We start from the raw sequence: 17,619 nt of genomic DNA, 5'->3' as shown, positions 1-17,619 counted from the left end.
CCCCAACCCTGGGTTTATTCAAATAAAAATTTTTATTACTCCTTTATAATTGATTAAAAAAAATCCATTGTTACAGTTCAATAGAAGACACAGTTTTCTATAAAACTAATATTTTTTAAAAATTATATGCATACCATGAAAAGATAAAATTGATGAATACCAAGCACGCAACTATTGTGGATTTGACGCAAAAAATTTCGTTATTTTCTATTTCCTAAACTATTTGGGATAAATTGATAAAACTTTGCACAAATGTGCGCACGATAAACATCTTTGATTATGAATTATTTCAATAAAACCTCTTTCACACAATTCTTCTAAATTAGGAATTGCAAACTTGCCCTCCTGCCAACTAGCCCCACTCTCCCCTACATGTATTTTTGGGGTTGGTAATCGGAAAAATTCGTTGCTAACCAATTTTCGGCGTTGGTAAACCGAAAAATGTGATGCCAAACAAATTTTCAGGTTCCCCGTACTTTTCGTGGTTGCCAACCACCAAAAAGTGGGATGCGTTTTAATAGTGATGTAGTAAAATTGAGTTTTTCACATTGCTATTATGCCATATGGTAGAGTTTTTACCGTTCTTCTACTTACCTAGGAATACGAACGCTTCTGTACCATTATATATGACCATGCTATGTTTCAACTAACTTATATTTGTTGATAAAACCACCATCTCGTTAGAGTGAAACACCACGTTCCAAATCCATATTTTTGACTGAGTTACAGTGAACTACGGTTATTATTATAGCCGGGGTAAATTCATTAGATGTAAATGGTCCTATTTGCCTTCTGAATTTAAAAAATTCGCATAAGAAATCATTTTGGCCGTATTATTTAGAAACGGCTATAGGCTATGTAATGGCGCGTATGTGTTTTACATGTAAACGTATCACTAAAAAACGAATCGTATGTATAACTTTTTCCTTATTAATGTCATGTATTGTGTGTATCATTTTAGCATTTTCATTGAAAATTATTTATGTACATTTCACCCAACAACATGTAAAAATTTCAAGTAAATTTACAGCAACTACTTTACTTCCTTGTAAAGTTAACGATCTACTTCAGGATCCCTTGACTGACTGGGACCTTCTGTTGGACGCGGAATCACTAACCGGTTCCCAAGTCATGCAATACTTTACGTGGACGAACCATTCTTCTTGCCTATTAACGCATGACTTTGGAGGTGAAATTAGAAAAAATCCTACAGGAATAGCTGGACAAAAAGCAGTATGCATAGACCCCAACGTAGCACCGCAACCAAATCAATGTCTCGTATACTCTTTCGGCATTGACAATGAGTGGTCCTTCGACGAATATATGGAACAATATGGCTGTGAAGTCTTTGCTTTCGATCCATCAATGAATGTTGAAAGTCATGACCATAGCCCTAGAATTCACTTCTATAATTGGGGATTGAGCAATCAAGATGAACATAATGTTTTCGAAAATTGGACGATGCGTTCCCTTTCTTCAATTTATGAAAGCCTTGTCATTCATCATGGCCATAGCATTATAGATTACTTGAAGATAGATATTGAATTTTACGAGTGGATAGCGCTTCCACAGATCCTAAAATCTGGAATGTTGTCAAAAGTTCGACAAATGGGAATCGAAGTTCATCTGGATCACAGGGACAATATAGAGAAATATCGCGAATGGGCAAAAATTTTGAGATCACTCGAAAATGGTGGAATGATTCGTTTTGATTCAAAACACAACCCGTGGTCAGTTGGTAATTTCACCGAGATCGGATTATGGGGATCGTTCGGTCACGAGATTGCGTGGTATAATGGTAAACTTTCACAGTCTTAGTTCTAGTACCAAGGAAGTCTCCGAATAGTTAAGTCACTGTATCGTTGTGAGTCTCACGCCATTTGCATCTAGGTGGTTATCAAAACGGTAATAAACAATCATTTTCATCAACTTTTTCTATTTCGTGCATTAAACAATCGTTGATCTAAGGTAGAGAGTTACCAATTAAACCCCAGGGGGCAACTGAAACAAGAAATCTAGCTCTCAAAGTACAAAAAGTAGAGTTTGACAAAATTTAGAATAAATAAAATTTCAAATTGATGACCTTACAGTTTTCAAATTTCTAAAAAAATCTAATTCAAATCCACTAGATTTTTTTCCCCCTTTTGTTTTTTTCCATTTGACCCCCTATAGGGGAGAGTGGGGGAAATTGATACACTTTTTGGTTTTTTGTATTTCTTGAAAAAAAAACCGAAAAATTTTATATAAAAATTATATAGAATTGTAGCCTATTATCTCAGCTACTAAACGATATTTTTTTAATTAGAAAAGATTAATTATAATAGTAGTAAATTGTAAAAAACTGAGGTCGCTTCGAGTGTTTCAATTGCCATGGTAGCAGGGCAATTGAAACGGTGTGTCGACGCAATTGCAACGTGGGTTTTCCCATAAGGAAGCTTCTTCATACCCACATAAAATGAAAATCATGATATCTCAGCAGCCACAACTGCTAGTGTGATCAAATTTTACCATTAGGTACAATGCGATTTACAGATTTTTAAAATATGCTTAAAGTAGATCGTAATTTAGTTTAAAATATTTAAATAATTAAATTTTTAAAAAACCATTAAGCAACATGCTTTTTTTAATAAATCCCAAACAGTGAATACAAGTATTATAGTTGTGTTAACATGATGATTTACATTTGTTTAAATGAATTACGTCAAATACTTGCAAAAAAAATGCAACCACTCGCAGACAGGGAATATAAACAAAGTGTTTCAATTGCCCTGCAATAGGGTCATCGTTACATTTAATTATTTAAAATTATTTAAGAATGCAAGGAAAAATTAAATGACATTAAATTGTAGAAAAATGAATTGCAAATCATCTGAAACTAATTTTATTACTAAAGCGTAGCGTTTTAGGGGTTAAAACAAAAAAATTGAAAACGCAAATTTAACAGACGGAGAACAAAAAACAGTTTTTCTAGATATCTTAAAAAGTTTTGAATACAAAAACTCGTAAATTTTTCTAAACTTGTAAACCCCCTCATTCTATTAACCCTAATTTTTTCAAGAAAATTCCTCTTATACGGCGAGAGAAACAATTTTTGTTTCAATTGCCCTGTGTCTCAATTGCCCCCACTCTCCTCTATGCTGAAATGTATTCTTATATATAGTAGCCTACTAAATGAATTTGGGTTCCTCTATCTACAATATAGCGTAGATTTGTTTGATAATCTGAAGTGCATCGGTATAAGTTTAAGTCATTCAAGAATTGATGCAGTATAAAGGGGAAATATTCCCACTATGATGGTGCTTTTTTAGTGCTTAGCAATTTCCTTTTATATGTTTTCAGCAGAAATAGAGAGTCACGAGCATTTGACAGCACCACTTTATGTTGCCCGTGTTCTGTTGCAACAGAAGCAGGAGACTCGGTAACTGAAACTTAATGTGACAAGTTTGTTAGAAAAAATGGACCGTTTGCTTATTTCCCGGAATCCGAACGAAGTAGACAGTGGCAGTTTCCACAACGCTAGCTCATTGGGGTTTAAATTACCAATCGAAACAAAAGAAGACTTCATCAAATTGGACATAGAGCTCGGAGACAATGGGCAACTGAAGTCTCATATTTGGCTTGCCCTTTCCCTCATCGGAGGTAAAAATGTCAAAGATATTGTTAGGACTATCTTAAGGGAACTCATGGCAAGGCGATTGCAAATGCAATATGTGGCCGCTAAACCCACGAAAGATAAAACAGTGTTTAAACAGCACAAAACTCTTTACCTATTCGTAATCGGTAAGTCTCATCAAAATCAATCATAATTTTGAATCGCAATTTCTAATAACTATTCATTCTATTTCTTTATTATTTTCAGAATTGGTCAGAAGCTGCTGCGCACGGGAAAAATTGTCCTTGCCAACTGAAAAAGAAATCCTTAAGTTCGCGAGTCTTTTCTTCACGAATTCGGCTGACGAAGACGGCAGCGTACAAGAGCGCAAAAAAAGAATTGCGCTTAAACCAGCTGCAGTTGTGAAGTAGGGGAGACTGGAGTATGCCGCACACCGGGTCAAGAGGGACAGTAGGGGAAAAAATAGTAGATTTTAATAGAATTAAAATTTCTTTTAGTATGTTATTTAGATACATACAATCTACTTTGGCATGAAATTTGGTTGAGATTTGTCAATAACTGTATCAGTTATTAACAAAACTAAAAAAACGGTTTTTTTAAAGTTAATTTTGTATCCGCCATTTAATGTTTCTAGAACAAAATAATCGCAAATGGCATGTAAATTTAATATGGAAATGAAGCTTAATCATTTCTTTATTGATAAAAACAAAAATTCTAATTTTCTATCAATTACTGTAGATAATATTAACGTTTTAAAAAAATAGTCTTTATCGGGAAATCGGGACAGCTGTTTTTGACTAAAATGGGACATTAGTGGGCGGGTTTGGCCTTCAAGCCCATCAATCATCACCGAGCTCATGACGCCATTACTGTTCCTTACAATGATCACAAGCAATCGATTATTCAGCATATTAATCGATTACAATAAGCCCAACCCCCACCTATATCGTAATAAGGGTTTTTTATCATATAAGAAAAAATTTTTATTAACAGAATAATCAAACTGAAACATTTATTAACTTATAGTCTATGCAGTAGGACGCTATTTCAATTTTTACACATTTTTTTAATGAATTTTAAGGCGAAAACGGAGGACGTCCCTCACCACCCACCCTAGTGTCCTCACTTACCCCTCAAAATAGGCTCCTCCCACAAATATAAGAAAACTTTAAAGGTCTTATATGGGAAAATGGTTTATTATTAAATTATATAAAAAATATGGGGTGTACATTACCGTATGAAATACATAAAAACACAATAATAAATTAATTTAATGATTAGTTTGGGAGATATAGGGGGAAAACGAAAATCGTCCCGGCTTACTCCAGTCTCCCCTATCTAAAAGAAGTCGAGGATGGTAACATTTATGAACTCTCTAAAAAGAGATGCGTAGAAAAGGTAGACATTTGTGTACTTTTATCAAGACCTTTTTGTAAACTTAGGAGCTCTTAGAGGTTATGTCTAAAATTATATAGACACACCCTTGACTAAACAGCCTCTTGACTGCGGCCTAATATGGCTAAGTCACGTTATATCGTCTAAAAAATAATGAGATAACAATGTTGTTCCACATAGTAACGTGTTGTCACATACATATACATCTTCATAATCGTTGGATAATTCCTTAGATCGTTAAAATTCCCACATAACTTCAAAAAAGTCTCCACTTCATCAAAAACTTTTGTCTTAGCATTTTTTTTTGTAATTGATGCAAAGAAATCCTTTGCACGTTTTTGTTTCTTTTCCGGACTAAAATCTGATATTGACGAACATGTTCTGTCACTGAACTCATCTGAACTTTAAAAACAAATATTATGATATTTAATGTGCTTCAAAATTCTAAATATGCAACTGATATAATAGCATACGATTCAGTCTCATTGGATATTACTTGAAAGCGGACGGATTCTCCCTTTAGTAAGTGTTTGGCGCGTCTAATTTTATCTTCATTTTCCAACCAGGACAATTTAAAGAAAGGATTTGTTAGTGTTGCCAAACGCAGCTCGTTGTCAGCAAACATATGTTCAAATCTGTACATATTTACAAAATCATTATCAGTTATTGTTGAGTATCAGCCCAAACACGCTTCAAGTACTACTTCCCCAAGGCAGTTACTAATGAGATGCTGTTTAGCACCTCGCCCGTAAAGCATAGTGGAAAGTGCCTTGGCCGTTTGAAAGCTCTCTCACTATTTGTATCTTGTGCAAAAAGGTAATGTGACTTGGAACCTAAACTAGTTCTGTATACGATTAACTTGATATGTTAACTTGATGTGCATTAGGTGTCTATCTGTGCCTTAGGTAAGACTATTATACTGTGAATACAGTGCTTACCCTGAGTCACTAACTCAGGGAGAGATACATCTTGGATTGTGTTTTTTAAATTTCTTTTAACAGTTATCCATTCAACTATGTGTTACTCTATCTGGAGTAACAAGAGACTAAAATTAAGTTACCTATAATGGATCGCATCAAGAATTCCAGTTATTAGTGGCTGGTAGTGTGTGATTGAGGCATCGTCTTGAAGCTGATTAATTTTTTTTAAAGAGAAATTTTGGGCAGGAGATAACCCAAATCAATATTCTTTTCCCCTTACAATACATCTAATGTTTCGGTAAAATATCGCATTACTTTGGTATACTCCTTTAAGCATTGTTCCTGGTTAGGAGTGAAAAAAGCTAAATTAAGCTAATGAAAAAGTTTCTTCATGCATCTATTCTTCTTCTTCAACAGCCGGACAATGCACCGTATGGCGTAGTATTCAGAGTTCCATCTTTTCACGTTTTTTAAGATAAACAGTTGTCCAATGTGATGCATTATGATGTCAGAATTACAAGAACTTGACGTTTGCTTATTCAGCAATACTGTAGTTGCATTGTTGTAGATTTTCTTAATTCTTGAAAGGTTGGATCAGAAATCTTCAATAGGTCGGCCTTTGCAATTAAACTTAAAATGTGGCAGGCACATCTGCAATGTAGCGGCAGAGTGGGATTTACATTGCTTGACACATTGTCTTCCCTGATTCGACCCACAGCAGCGGTAACCTACTTTAATGTAAGTATTTCAGTAGAAAATTTCCTACTGATTGATTAAGTAGGTCGGAAATCTACTAAATTTGCAATTTTCTTACTTTAACGAGTTTTCCAAGTCACTTACTGTAAATTGCAAATACTTATATGTGGTTATGCTACTTACACTTACCATCCCACTTATAAATAAGATGGTAAATGGCATTTTAAGTATAAAACATTCGAAATAAGTATGTTTTAATTTAAGTATCTTTATTCGAGTTTTGCGAAACATACTTTACCCATTTTTAATACTTACATTTAAAAGCTGTATCAAAATTAAGTATCGTTTTCCCAAATTTAAGTACTTTTTATACCATTTAAGTTCTTTAGTTAAGTACCTTGCACAGTGAAGCAGGTTGACTAAATCAAAGTCGTTAAAATTGCAAGTATCTTGTAACTCTGACGAATTTTAATGATCAAACACTACTCATGAACTGTCAATTAAAAATCCAACAACTTTTTTTGAACACATCAAATTCCCTCACAGGAATACCGGGAAGTTTATAATGTTGCACTGTTAAAAAAGGTAATGATTTTCGGTAGATAATTGAACATTATTCTTTCTATCTTTTTCTATTTCAACTAAGAAAACGATATTTAATTTAATCAAATTAATATTAGTATAAATTTATTCAAATTATAACTATGAACTTCAAAAATTTTATCAATCGGTGGTGTTTGATTACAGAATTTTAGCACGTAAAATCAAATGATACCATTTCTTAAAAATTTTCCCTAAAATTTTTCTATCACCCAACAGACCTTTATAGTATATGAGGCTATGTTTGCAACTTATATATCATCGAGTGAAGCTCAGTGGTAAAGCATCGGATTACGATTCAGAAGGTCTGATGTTCGAATCCCGCGGTTTGCGATATATTTTTTTCATTTCTGAACCCCATTTATGGATATATCTTTAGAACCACAACAAATTTCGATATGATAGAAGTCATTTGCTGAATTTTTGACTAAAGATTATATAATTGCCCTATAGAAAAAAAAGTATGCGAATGAATTTTAAGTAGGCTAGGGACTTTATTGAGCCTACTTAACTACTTACAACATTCTTACATGAAACAGGTTTTTTTAGTAGGAAATCTCGTGTAAGTATGGGCGGAATTTAAGTATCCAAAGCCATGTAAGAGACCCTGGCACCTCTTAAGTAGGAAACAATAAGTAGGGAGCCGCTGCTGTGCCGTCAATTAGGTCTCCAATTTCGAAATATAACATTTCTTTTTCTTCAGCACTTTGTTCGAAATCGTCATCTTCATAATTAAATAAATATTCGATGCCTCACCACTCTCCCGGAACGCCTTTACGAAGTTCGAACTGTTACCGGTTGTGGCTCCACGCAATTTGTCTATAACTGAGTACTCGTTATGGAGGTCTTCTATTATAGTTGTTAGGACATCATACGTGTGGCGACCTTTTTTCCGGTGGATGCCAAGACAGGCACTTGTTTGCTTTAACGATTCGTCTACAAACCCATGGATAGTCTCAACGATATATGATGTTCTTCTACTTTTCCATGCAACAATCGTCGTTGCTGCGTCTGTACAGTTGCTTATCGCATCAATAAGCTGTTGTCTTCGTTCAGTGAATTCCATATCTTTTTTTCTGGTGAAGAATGTGCGTCCACGTAAAACTAAGTTTGGTGCGAGATTAGAAACCAGTTGCTTGAAACCCGGCCTTTCAACAGTGTTTATAGGCAACACGTCTACAATGAGGTAATTCTGAAAATAATCAACAATTCAGAATCAGTAAAACATACATCAGGTAATGTAAACAGCATGTTTTACTTACACCCACCCAGCTGTCAAGGTTTTCTTGGTTAATTATTATACCTTTATTTGCTGATAAAGAAGTAGAGAGAGTAACTGTGTAATTACTCTCAGACGTTACATGCTTGACAGCATCATCCCAAAGATTCATGTGGCCAAGTTGTTGAGTTAGATCATGTTTCTGAGAATAAGGGAAACACTGAAATAGTTATCATATGTTACATGTATTGTGATTGCAACCAATAATATTACCAAGAAATGCGTTTTTGCATTGTGTCAAGAACAATGAGGAACAATAAGCAGTTTGTTAGAGCCATCCTTTTTTTTTAACGCAGCAAGGAAACAGACTCCGATACAGACTGTCATGTTTGCCGGTGACATCCCCAACCAATGCAAGATATTGTCCAGGAATTACTAGCTTCTTTACAGTGGTTGCATTCATGCTATAGAAGCAAAAATATAAATGTAAAAGAACAAAATCAAGTTTATCGTAACATTACAAATTGTTACCTGGCATTTTGTTGTGACACGTTGAAATTGGGATCACTATTCTCATAAAAAAATGTCCTGATCAGATAGCTTGGACATTACGATTGTTAATCTAATTCAATTCACTGTCAAAGAGTAAAACTGAAATGTAAAAAGACAAAATACCACAGAAAGTACTACGAACAGTTCGAAAAATTTGGGACAGTATAATTATTAAGCCGAATTTAGTAGTAAAATTATGGGAACATAGTTCAATATATTATCAGTAGATGGCGTATAATAAGAAGCGTTGACTTCGAATTTAAGTTGAGTTCGATCACAGTTTTTTAGTTTGATCGCAATCAAACTCATCTCATTATAAGTTGATCGATCGCTCATTTTTGTAGTTTGAGTTTGATCGCGATCAAAAATTGATTTCGATCTAGGCAAATATGATATGTATAATGATCATTTAATTCGTAAACCATTACACTATTTTCAAGACCATAATAATTTTGTAAACAGTGTTTTCATCTAAGTCTTAAACGCGGGTCTCCCGCGTTACCGACGGAAACGAATCCAATTAGCCACTATTGAACTAGAACTAGAATTGGGTGTTTCTATATGCTACCCGATTACCCGACCCGATAATAAGAATAACGAGTAATTGAAAGAATCCCTTTTGTATTGCAGATATTGTTCTACTTAGCCGGGGGGTAGAGGAGTCTACCGATAATACAGTCTACACTTTTTTCCAGATATATTGATCGTGTCTCCCTGGAAAAGATGGAGGAAATTCCGGACTCCAATGCTGGTGGCCCGGTGCCGTCGTCCGTGCGGCAGAAAGATGGTACCGTTTTCATCCGGCTTAAAAACCCTGCTAACTTCAATCGTGCCAAGAGCATCTTGGAGTACAAACAAATCCCAGACCGTAACAATATGTTTTCATCTTTTTCTCGATCCTCTAAACTATACCACGCTGTTGCTTTGTTCCTAGACCTTAGTCTGCTTCCTGGTCTAAAAAATGAGCTGATCTTAAGGAACGAGGTTTTTAAAGGAAAATCGACTCCCGTCACCCAAATTTTCTAAAAACCAGGTACGAACAAAGGCCATGTAAAAATCTTTTTTAACAATCGTGAGACCAGAGATTATGTCCTGTTGGAAGGAGAGGTAGATTTTTTAAACGCAACTACCCGTCTGGTGGAAGTGTTGCTAGACAGAGAGGTTCGACGTTGTTTTAATTGCCAAGGCTACGGCCTCTCTCAGGCATCTTGTCGCTCCCCCTTCCCTTGTTGTGGTAAATGTGCTGAGTCTCACCGCACTAGAGATTGTATTGGTGCCGTAAAAAAGTGCGCCAATCGCTCGGGGATCCATTAGGCCGGCGACAGATTTGGCAATGTGCAAATGAAAGCAGTGGCTAGGTACCAGATCAGACTAGAGCGTAACTAATTATTGGTAGCCCCTACAGCTTAAGAACCACGTCCGCGTCCTCTGCTTCCGCTTCAAACTTTAAATGCATGCAGGTGAATTTACGTCATGCCAAGGAGGCTGCTGCGTTTTTAGCAGAGATTGTCTTAGAAAATAACCTGGACAACATTATCGTACAGGAACCCTACGCTCGCAACTTCGATTCCCCTACCCTTGTTAACATCCCGTCTGGTTATGTGGCGTTTCACTCTCTTGGTCGAGATCATGCGAACGGTACCGTAATTTTGGTCCTTCTGTCACTTGTTGTCTCTTGCCGTGCCGTTTCCCGTAGTTCACTTAACCATAATACGGTCGTAGACCTTCATTCTCGTGGCAAGACATTCCGCTTCCTTTCAATGTACGTCTGACCTTCATCTCTTCATTTGTCTTCCGTTTTTCGCCCGAATTTTTTCTCTTTACCTACCCCTTAACCGTGATCGGGGTTGAATTGAACACAAAGAGCAGTCTGTGGAACACCGTCTGTACAGACAGGAAGGGTATGGAACTTGAGGAGATCCTTTTAGTGAACAAATTAAATGCCTTCAATCACAACCGCAACGAGCTTAATTTTTTACCCAGTGGCACCTCATTTCTTGACATAACGTTAGGCAAGGACGATATAGTACCCCTCGTTGTTTTTTTCCCAGTATTCCCTCTCTGTCCGACTACCCGTTCATCTGCTTTAAGATTTTTAGCTTCACCCAGCCTGCCTCCATCCGGCTGACGAAGGCTCCGTCGCCCAAACTACCACACATTACACAACTAGACGTTTTTTTATCTCGGGTCCTTTGTCTCTATGGGGCTGTCACATACACCGATTCCTACCCTTGACTGCTCGAAATCTGTTGTTGATTGGTCCATTCCGGATCTTGTTTCCCTCATATTCTCCTCAGCCAGCAAAGCCAAGAAAATGGTAGAATCATCTCCAACGAGGCTCATGCAGTGGTGGAACAAGGAGCTGTGTGTGGTGCGTTACAAACCACACAGGTTTTTAAACTATGGTTGGTATTTAAAACGCGGGAATGTCGTGACAGATTCTCTGGTTGCAAAGCGAACTATCGCAGAGAATTGCGCCGTGCTAAAAGTCGTTCTTTGCAACAACTGTGCGCGCTCTCTGTATTTATGTGCTTTTTTCTGGCAAAGCAAACAGCATCGTCCTGCCACCTTCAATCCGATTGAATGGAGAGGCTGTAGCACATTCCGGTGCTGTTCTTGACAAAAGTGCAAATCATTTTTCCCAAGCGAACCACCTTCTCTACCTGTTCACACTTAAATGACTAAATTTATATCTGAGAAGTTGCTGGAGCCGTCCGTCTCTTCAATTTCTCCGGTAACACTATGGGAACTATCGGCAGCGGTCGAATGGCTGAACCCCAAGGCTACCCCTGGACAGGATTGTCTTTCCATGCCAATTATCAAAGAGTGCTTTCCTGTTGTCAAGCTCCACCTGTTGTTTATTTTAAATGCTTGTTTTAGTCTCCAATACTTTCCAAATTGCTGGAATGCCTCCAACGTGGTTATCATTGGAAAGCCCAACAAGACGAACTACGACTATCTCGGTAGCTTTTGTCCTATCATTCTCGTCAACAACATCTGCTAAAATCCTGGAGAAAGTCATTCTATCGCCACTTCAATGGCAGGCCTGTCAACTCCAGTGGGTTACCTCCAATCAACGGATGTCTGCAAGTAGTATTGTTTCCCGTTTTTGTCCTATTATCCTCTCACGCTTGTACGCCCGCACTACCATGGTAAGATCAAGTTACTTTCCCTCGAACTTCACGTTCAGTTTCCCTATTGGACTCCCGGCCATGTATCCTTACTCGTTTTGTACCCCTTTTGCCTCAACTTAATAATACATATTGTCGCAGTTATTGAGGCCCCATGGACTAGTTGTCACGTCCGGCGCTCCTGTATCAGTTATTGACCGCAACTCTACCCGAGATGTCCGGCAGTCTTGTCAGCGGATATTTTCCCCGGTAGCTGCTGTCCACAAAAGTGTATAAATACTTGTATGTATCCCTTACTGCGTCCCAGTCTACTTATATCTGTTGTAGTGTTATGTACGTTTACGGTGAATAAACCTGTCTTAGTCACTACCCGGGTCTTCAAGTAACTCCCCGCGTTACAATATTCGTCATTGTGGGTAAATACGCCTCTGTGTTTATTTACACAACAAATTGTCTTAATTCGTAAAGCCAAAGCCATTCAACCGAGAGGGAGAATGCTTTACACTAAGATGTCCTCAAGGTGGTGTCCTGTCTCCGTTTCCGTGGGCCATTTATATTGATGATGTCCTCAGATTTTCTTTCCAATTTCCTTACCTCGTCATTGGCTTTGCTGATGACCTAACCATCTTTACCTGTCACAAGGTTCCTGAGCTAACCACGCATAACCTACAACTGATGTGCAACGCTATTTCCTTGTTTTGTTCGGATACAAAGCTGAGCCTTAATGCTCAACAGACAGTTTTCATGCTTTTTAATAAGCAGCGCCTAAATGTTTCTCACCTCAGTATTTCCATCTACGACGTACACATTCAACCGTCTCTTGAAACCGATTTTCTTGAACTCACACTCAACTGTAAACTCAAATGGACCTCTCACTTTAATACTAAAGCTGCAGCAGCAAGGAAAGTATTTTTTGATGTAATGAAATGCTTGCGTGTCTCCTGGGACTGAGACAGAAAACGTATTCAATTCCTATACCTATCTCATCTTCATTGAGCCAATCTTGCTCAATGTCTGCTCTCTTTGTGCCTATGCTTCAATCTGCGCCTCAATCTCTGCGTTTACTCACTGGGCATCGGTGAGTTGAGAACTCTGCGTATATTTGCGTCATGGCCATCAGACTTGCCCCGCGATTAATTATTTTGAGTTTGAGTTCGATCAAACTTATCGTCGCGATTAATTTCCTGCGCCATCTATCGGTCAATAAAATAAACACAATGTGAAATTTGTACAGATAATTGTTCTTTGAGCTTTAATTTAAGACTTAAACCATTTTGATAATTTCCTTATTTCTACTTATATCGAACAAGCCAAAAGAATTAATTCGGCACACAAATAATTGATTAACTCTTTCAACCATTTATTGATTTATCAATTATTTAGCATTAGGTTGTTAATTTTTTTTTAAAGTAACATTTCAAAATGTTGGTCGGTAAGTTGATATCTCTTTGCGGTAAAAATAAGTCCAACTTGACTAAAAAGTCTCTCGACTGCGGCGGAAGAGGGCAAAGGATCGTCTAAAAAAATTACATTAGTGATGAATTACGTATAATGACAATACACATAGAATGTCGGCACGGGACTTACTTATACATCTTCATGATGGTTGGATAATTTGGTAGGTCATCTAGATTGCCACACATCTTAAGGAATGTCTCTACTTCATCAATTACCTTTGACTTTTCATTTCGTTTAGTAATTGAGGCAAAAAAATCTTTCGAGCGTCTCTGTTTTTTCTCCGGACTAGGATCTGATACTGAAGAGGAGGTCCTGTCACTTAAATCATCCGAACTATAGAGAACAAACAAATGTAATGAAATAAAATTTGCGTCAGAATTTTTAATCTTTAACTGTAAGTTTTAATTTACGATTCGGACTCGTTGTTTAGTCTCTGAAACCGGACAAATTCTCCTCTGAGCAATATTTTTGCGCGACGAACATCGTCTTCATTATCCAACCATGATAGCTTAAAAAATGGGTTCGTAATCGGAGCCAAACGTAGCTCATTATCTGAGAACATGTGTTCAAATCTAGAATTATTGTAAAAATATTTTATTAATCTATTCAACTATTTTTAACTCGGACTTGAGAAACCAAACCAAAAAAATATTACCTCTCATAGATAGCGTCAAGCAGTCCGGTGATTAGTGATTGACATTTAATAATCGACGCATTGTCTTGTAGCAAAGCCAGTTTTTTTTTAAACAGAAATTGTTGGAAGTAGAAACCCCAAGCCAATATTTTTCTCGCCTTGCAACACGTCTAACGCATCAGTGATATATCCCATTATCCTTGTGTATTCCTTCAGGAATTGCTCCTCGTTAGGTGTAAAAGGAGTTGAACGAAGCTCTTCAAAAAGTTTCTTCATGCCACGACTCTTCGTTCTCAATAATCGGACAATGCAGCGTATATAGCGTAATACTCTGAATTCCATCTTGTTTCGTTTTTTTGAATGAACAGTTGTCCAATTAGTTCCGTTATGAGATCCAAATTCAAGAGACTTCATGTTTGTTTATTCAGCAAAAGTTGAATTTTTACAAGCGTCGAATTTCTCAATTCTTGAAATGTGTGATCTTGAATCTTTGATATGTCAGCCTTCGCTATCAAACTCAACAGATGACAGGCACATTTTCGGTGCATAGGTAGAGTGGGATTCACATTGTTAGCGAAATAGTCTTGTGTGATTCTACCGTCAATAATTTCACCAATTTTGAAGTATAACATGTCTTTTTCGTCAGATTGTTCAAAGTCATCATCATCATAGTTGGGCACATCAGATGCATTCCCACTCTCCCGAAAGGCCTTTAAAAATTTGGAACCGTTGTCGGTTGTTGCCCCTCGCAGCTTGTCAACTACTTCATATACCTTGTGGGAGATCTTTAATCATTTTTGTCAGCACTTCATACGTATGGCGCCCTTTGATCCGTCGTATGCCAAGACAGGCACTTCTTCGTTTTAAGGATTCGCCGTCAAACCAATGAATGGTCTCACCGAGATACGATTGATTTCTACTAGTCCATGCGTCTGTTAACGACAGAAGTCGTTAGGAATTAATGTTTATTTAATTTTCGTTTTGTATGCCTGTGTGTGTATGTGCGTGTGTGTGTATGATCGTGTCATTGCCGAGGGGCAGACAAGTCTAAACTTGTCTGACCTTGGCTAAACTAATACCCTTTGGTTTTGCTATAGGTTACCCTCCCTTACACTTCCGCCACTCCATTTACACCTAAAACTAAATGTTCGCGTTAGCACCCTTCTTTTGTTTTACCCTTTTTCTGCATTTCCGTCGTAGTCGAAGACGGAGGGAAATGCGGCAACGAGGTCCTTCTGATTCGTTTTCGTTGTGGTGGACAGTCGCAAACCTGTCGCCCCCTTTTTTGCATTTGTAACCTCGTTCGTGTTTAATACATCGCAGCGTGGCCCTTTTGGCCACTGAGTTAGCCACATTTTCATCTCGATTATTTCGGTGGTTAACAACCACAGGTCTCGTCGTTTGCCCGCCTTCGGTTAACTAAATACTTTTACACTTCCGCTTTTTGTGTTGCGACAGTTAGACACTTTGCACCTTCTGACACCCATTCTATTAATGTCAAATCTTCAGACTACTCTATACTTTAAACTACTTTAAACGACAATTTTTTCCACTGAAAACAAAGAACTAGTGTAAAATAAACTATCTCTTACAATTCCGTCATAGCAGACAGAATCGGCCGTCGAATGCTGCGTTGCGCGATAGAATCAAATGCGAAAAAAGATGTAGAACAGCCCTATAGCTAGATGAATTTCATAAGAGTCGAGATAGGATATCTGTGGCTTGTATTTCTTAATGGTAAGGATGCAGTTGGCTACAGGGTATTAAGTACTGTAGCATCAGAACTTATGTGTTTTCCAAATACGGCTGTGTTGTGGATACGGGGAAGTAGGGCTAGTTGGCCCGTGGGCAAGTTGGTAATCCTCGCTTTAGGAATACCGATAAAATTACAACTCTTTGGCCAACAATAATATTCTCAATGTTGAGACTGACCAGATAATGAATTTATCAACGATGACATACTCACTATACTGATTTATTTTTTTTCTGATTTAGATGATTCGATCAAATTAATTTGCTTTTTCAACTGAAAGTAATGTTACGTCACATTTACACTGTTAAAAAGGGCACCACTTATTTGCGGTTGTCAACCCCGAAAAATTTGAAAATGTACAAAATTTTGACTTTTTTCGAAAATTCTGGGGTTCCAACTACTATTCACATTTTTTCAAATTTAATGCAAATTTTTTGGGAAAATAACCTCGAACTTTCTGGGCTACAAAGAGAAAGATATTTTCGAAGAAACGACGCAAGTATATTATTCATAAAAGTAGTCTACATACAAACAGGAACGAAAAGAGGCAGGATGAAACTAATAGACATGAAATTCTTCAGATTTAAGAGATTCTGAATAATTTGAAAATTATTCGGTCTTTTTTCAATTAGGAAAGACTGGACTTTGTTATCGAATAATACAGTTTGATAAATTTCACAAATAAAAACAAATTTTACGCAATGAGAAGCAATAGAGGCAATTCACATCGCGGTTGCGCGTGTCAATTGTTTCTATGTCCGCCATTTTCTCTGGTTGTTTATGTCATGTTTTGCGTTGTCTGTATTGGCTGAAAGTGTTATTTCCCAATACAAAGTGGATTTTGTGAATCAGTGTTTAATTTTTTTTGATTTTTTTTGTGTCAGTTAATTGCTACGTATCTTGGTTAGTATGTGTAGCAATTTCTGTTTCCAGATCACATTTCTTGTATAAAAAAAAAATCTTTTCTGTAGGGCTGTCATGGGTTTTCAATATTGTTGTGCCCCGGGTTGCAAAAGATGAAGCAGGGATAAAAGTGTGCGTTTCTTTTCTATACCTTGCATTCGTAAAAATCAAGGGAAACTGGAATCGGATTTTGTGAAACGCAGAAGAGAAGTCTGGTTGAAAAGACTTCATCTTGTTGGCCAAAAAATTACGAATAACATTAGAGTTTGTAATGCACATTTTGTTCTAGGTAAGTCTCGACAAATTTATTAATAGTGAATGTGTCTATCTAATTCTTCTATTTGAAATCACACATGAAAACCTTTTTACTACACTGGAGAAACACACCCAGACTGGGCCCCATCCCTGAATCTTGACAAATTGTATGTTAACGCTAAGTCAGCCATGGATAGAGAGTCAAGAAGAGTAATTTTAAATGTTGAAAGATGTAATACAAATTATGAAGTATAATTTATTCATACGTTATGACAACAAAAAGTTATATGTTATAGTAATGTTACAAATAAACAAATGAAGAGTAATACTACATTTTTGTGGTGATATTCCTGCTGCCAATTATGTAGGCGGATTCAAAGAGGGAGTTGGATTTGCTAATTTGCCATGCAGATCATGCATGATTTCTCGCGACAGTTTGGATGAGATACATCAGGAATCTGAGTGCATCTTGCGTGAAAAAATTTCTCAT

At 37.0% G+C, this 17,619-nt stretch overlaps 1 protein-coding gene, 1 long non-coding RNA gene and 1 pseudogene across 6 annotated transcripts; 2 read left to right on the top strand and 1 right to left on the bottom strand.

Moving 5' to 3' along the window:
• Positions 1-639: 639 nt before the first annotated feature.
• On the top strand, positions 640-4,138 carry LOC116935822 (methyltransferase-like protein 24). 5 transcript variants are annotated; one of them, XM_045180700.1, is made up of 4 exons: positions 640-756; positions 1,072-1,905; positions 3,340-3,780; positions 3,860-4,138. In XM_045180700.1, exon 2 carries the CDS (start codon positions 1,132-1,134, stop codon positions 1,816-1,818), a length of 687 nt encoding a protein of 228 aa, XP_045036635.1. In that variant the 5' UTR covers positions 640-756; positions 1,072-1,131; the 3' UTR covers positions 1,819-1,905; positions 3,340-3,780; positions 3,860-4,138. The 5 variants fall into 5 exon arrangements, with proteins under 5 accessions (XP_045036635.1, XP_045036633.1, XP_045036634.1 ...); XM_045180698.1 differs by having other exon boundaries at positions 646-909; XM_045180699.1 differs by having other exon boundaries at positions 647-909; positions 1,031-1,905.
• A 5,580-nt stretch (positions 4,139-9,718) lies between these two features.
• Positions 9,719-11,962, top strand: LOC116935835 (annotated as a pseudogene).
• A 1,550-nt stretch (positions 11,963-13,512) lies between these two features.
• On the bottom strand, positions 13,513-16,720 carry LOC116935824. Its single transcript, XR_004401450.2, has 4 exons — positions 14,240-16,720; positions 13,995-14,156; positions 13,714-13,917; positions 13,513-13,643 (listed from the first exon to the last, which is right to left on the bottom strand). It is a non-coding gene; the product is annotated as an uncharacterized LOC116935824 (long non-coding RNA).
• Between the last annotated feature and the right edge of the window lie 899 nt (positions 16,721-17,619).

The sequence above is a fragment of the Daphnia magna genome, unplaced genomic scaffold (genome assembly GCF_020631705.1).
Source record: "Daphnia magna isolate NIES unplaced genomic scaffold, ASM2063170v1.1 Dm_contigs021, whole genome shotgun sequence".
NCBI classification, from domain to species: domain Eukaryota; kingdom Metazoa; phylum Arthropoda; class Branchiopoda; order Diplostraca; family Daphniidae; genus Daphnia; species Daphnia magna.
Note: the sequence above shows the minus strand (reverse complement) of the source record. Positions and strands in the feature narration are given on the sequence as shown.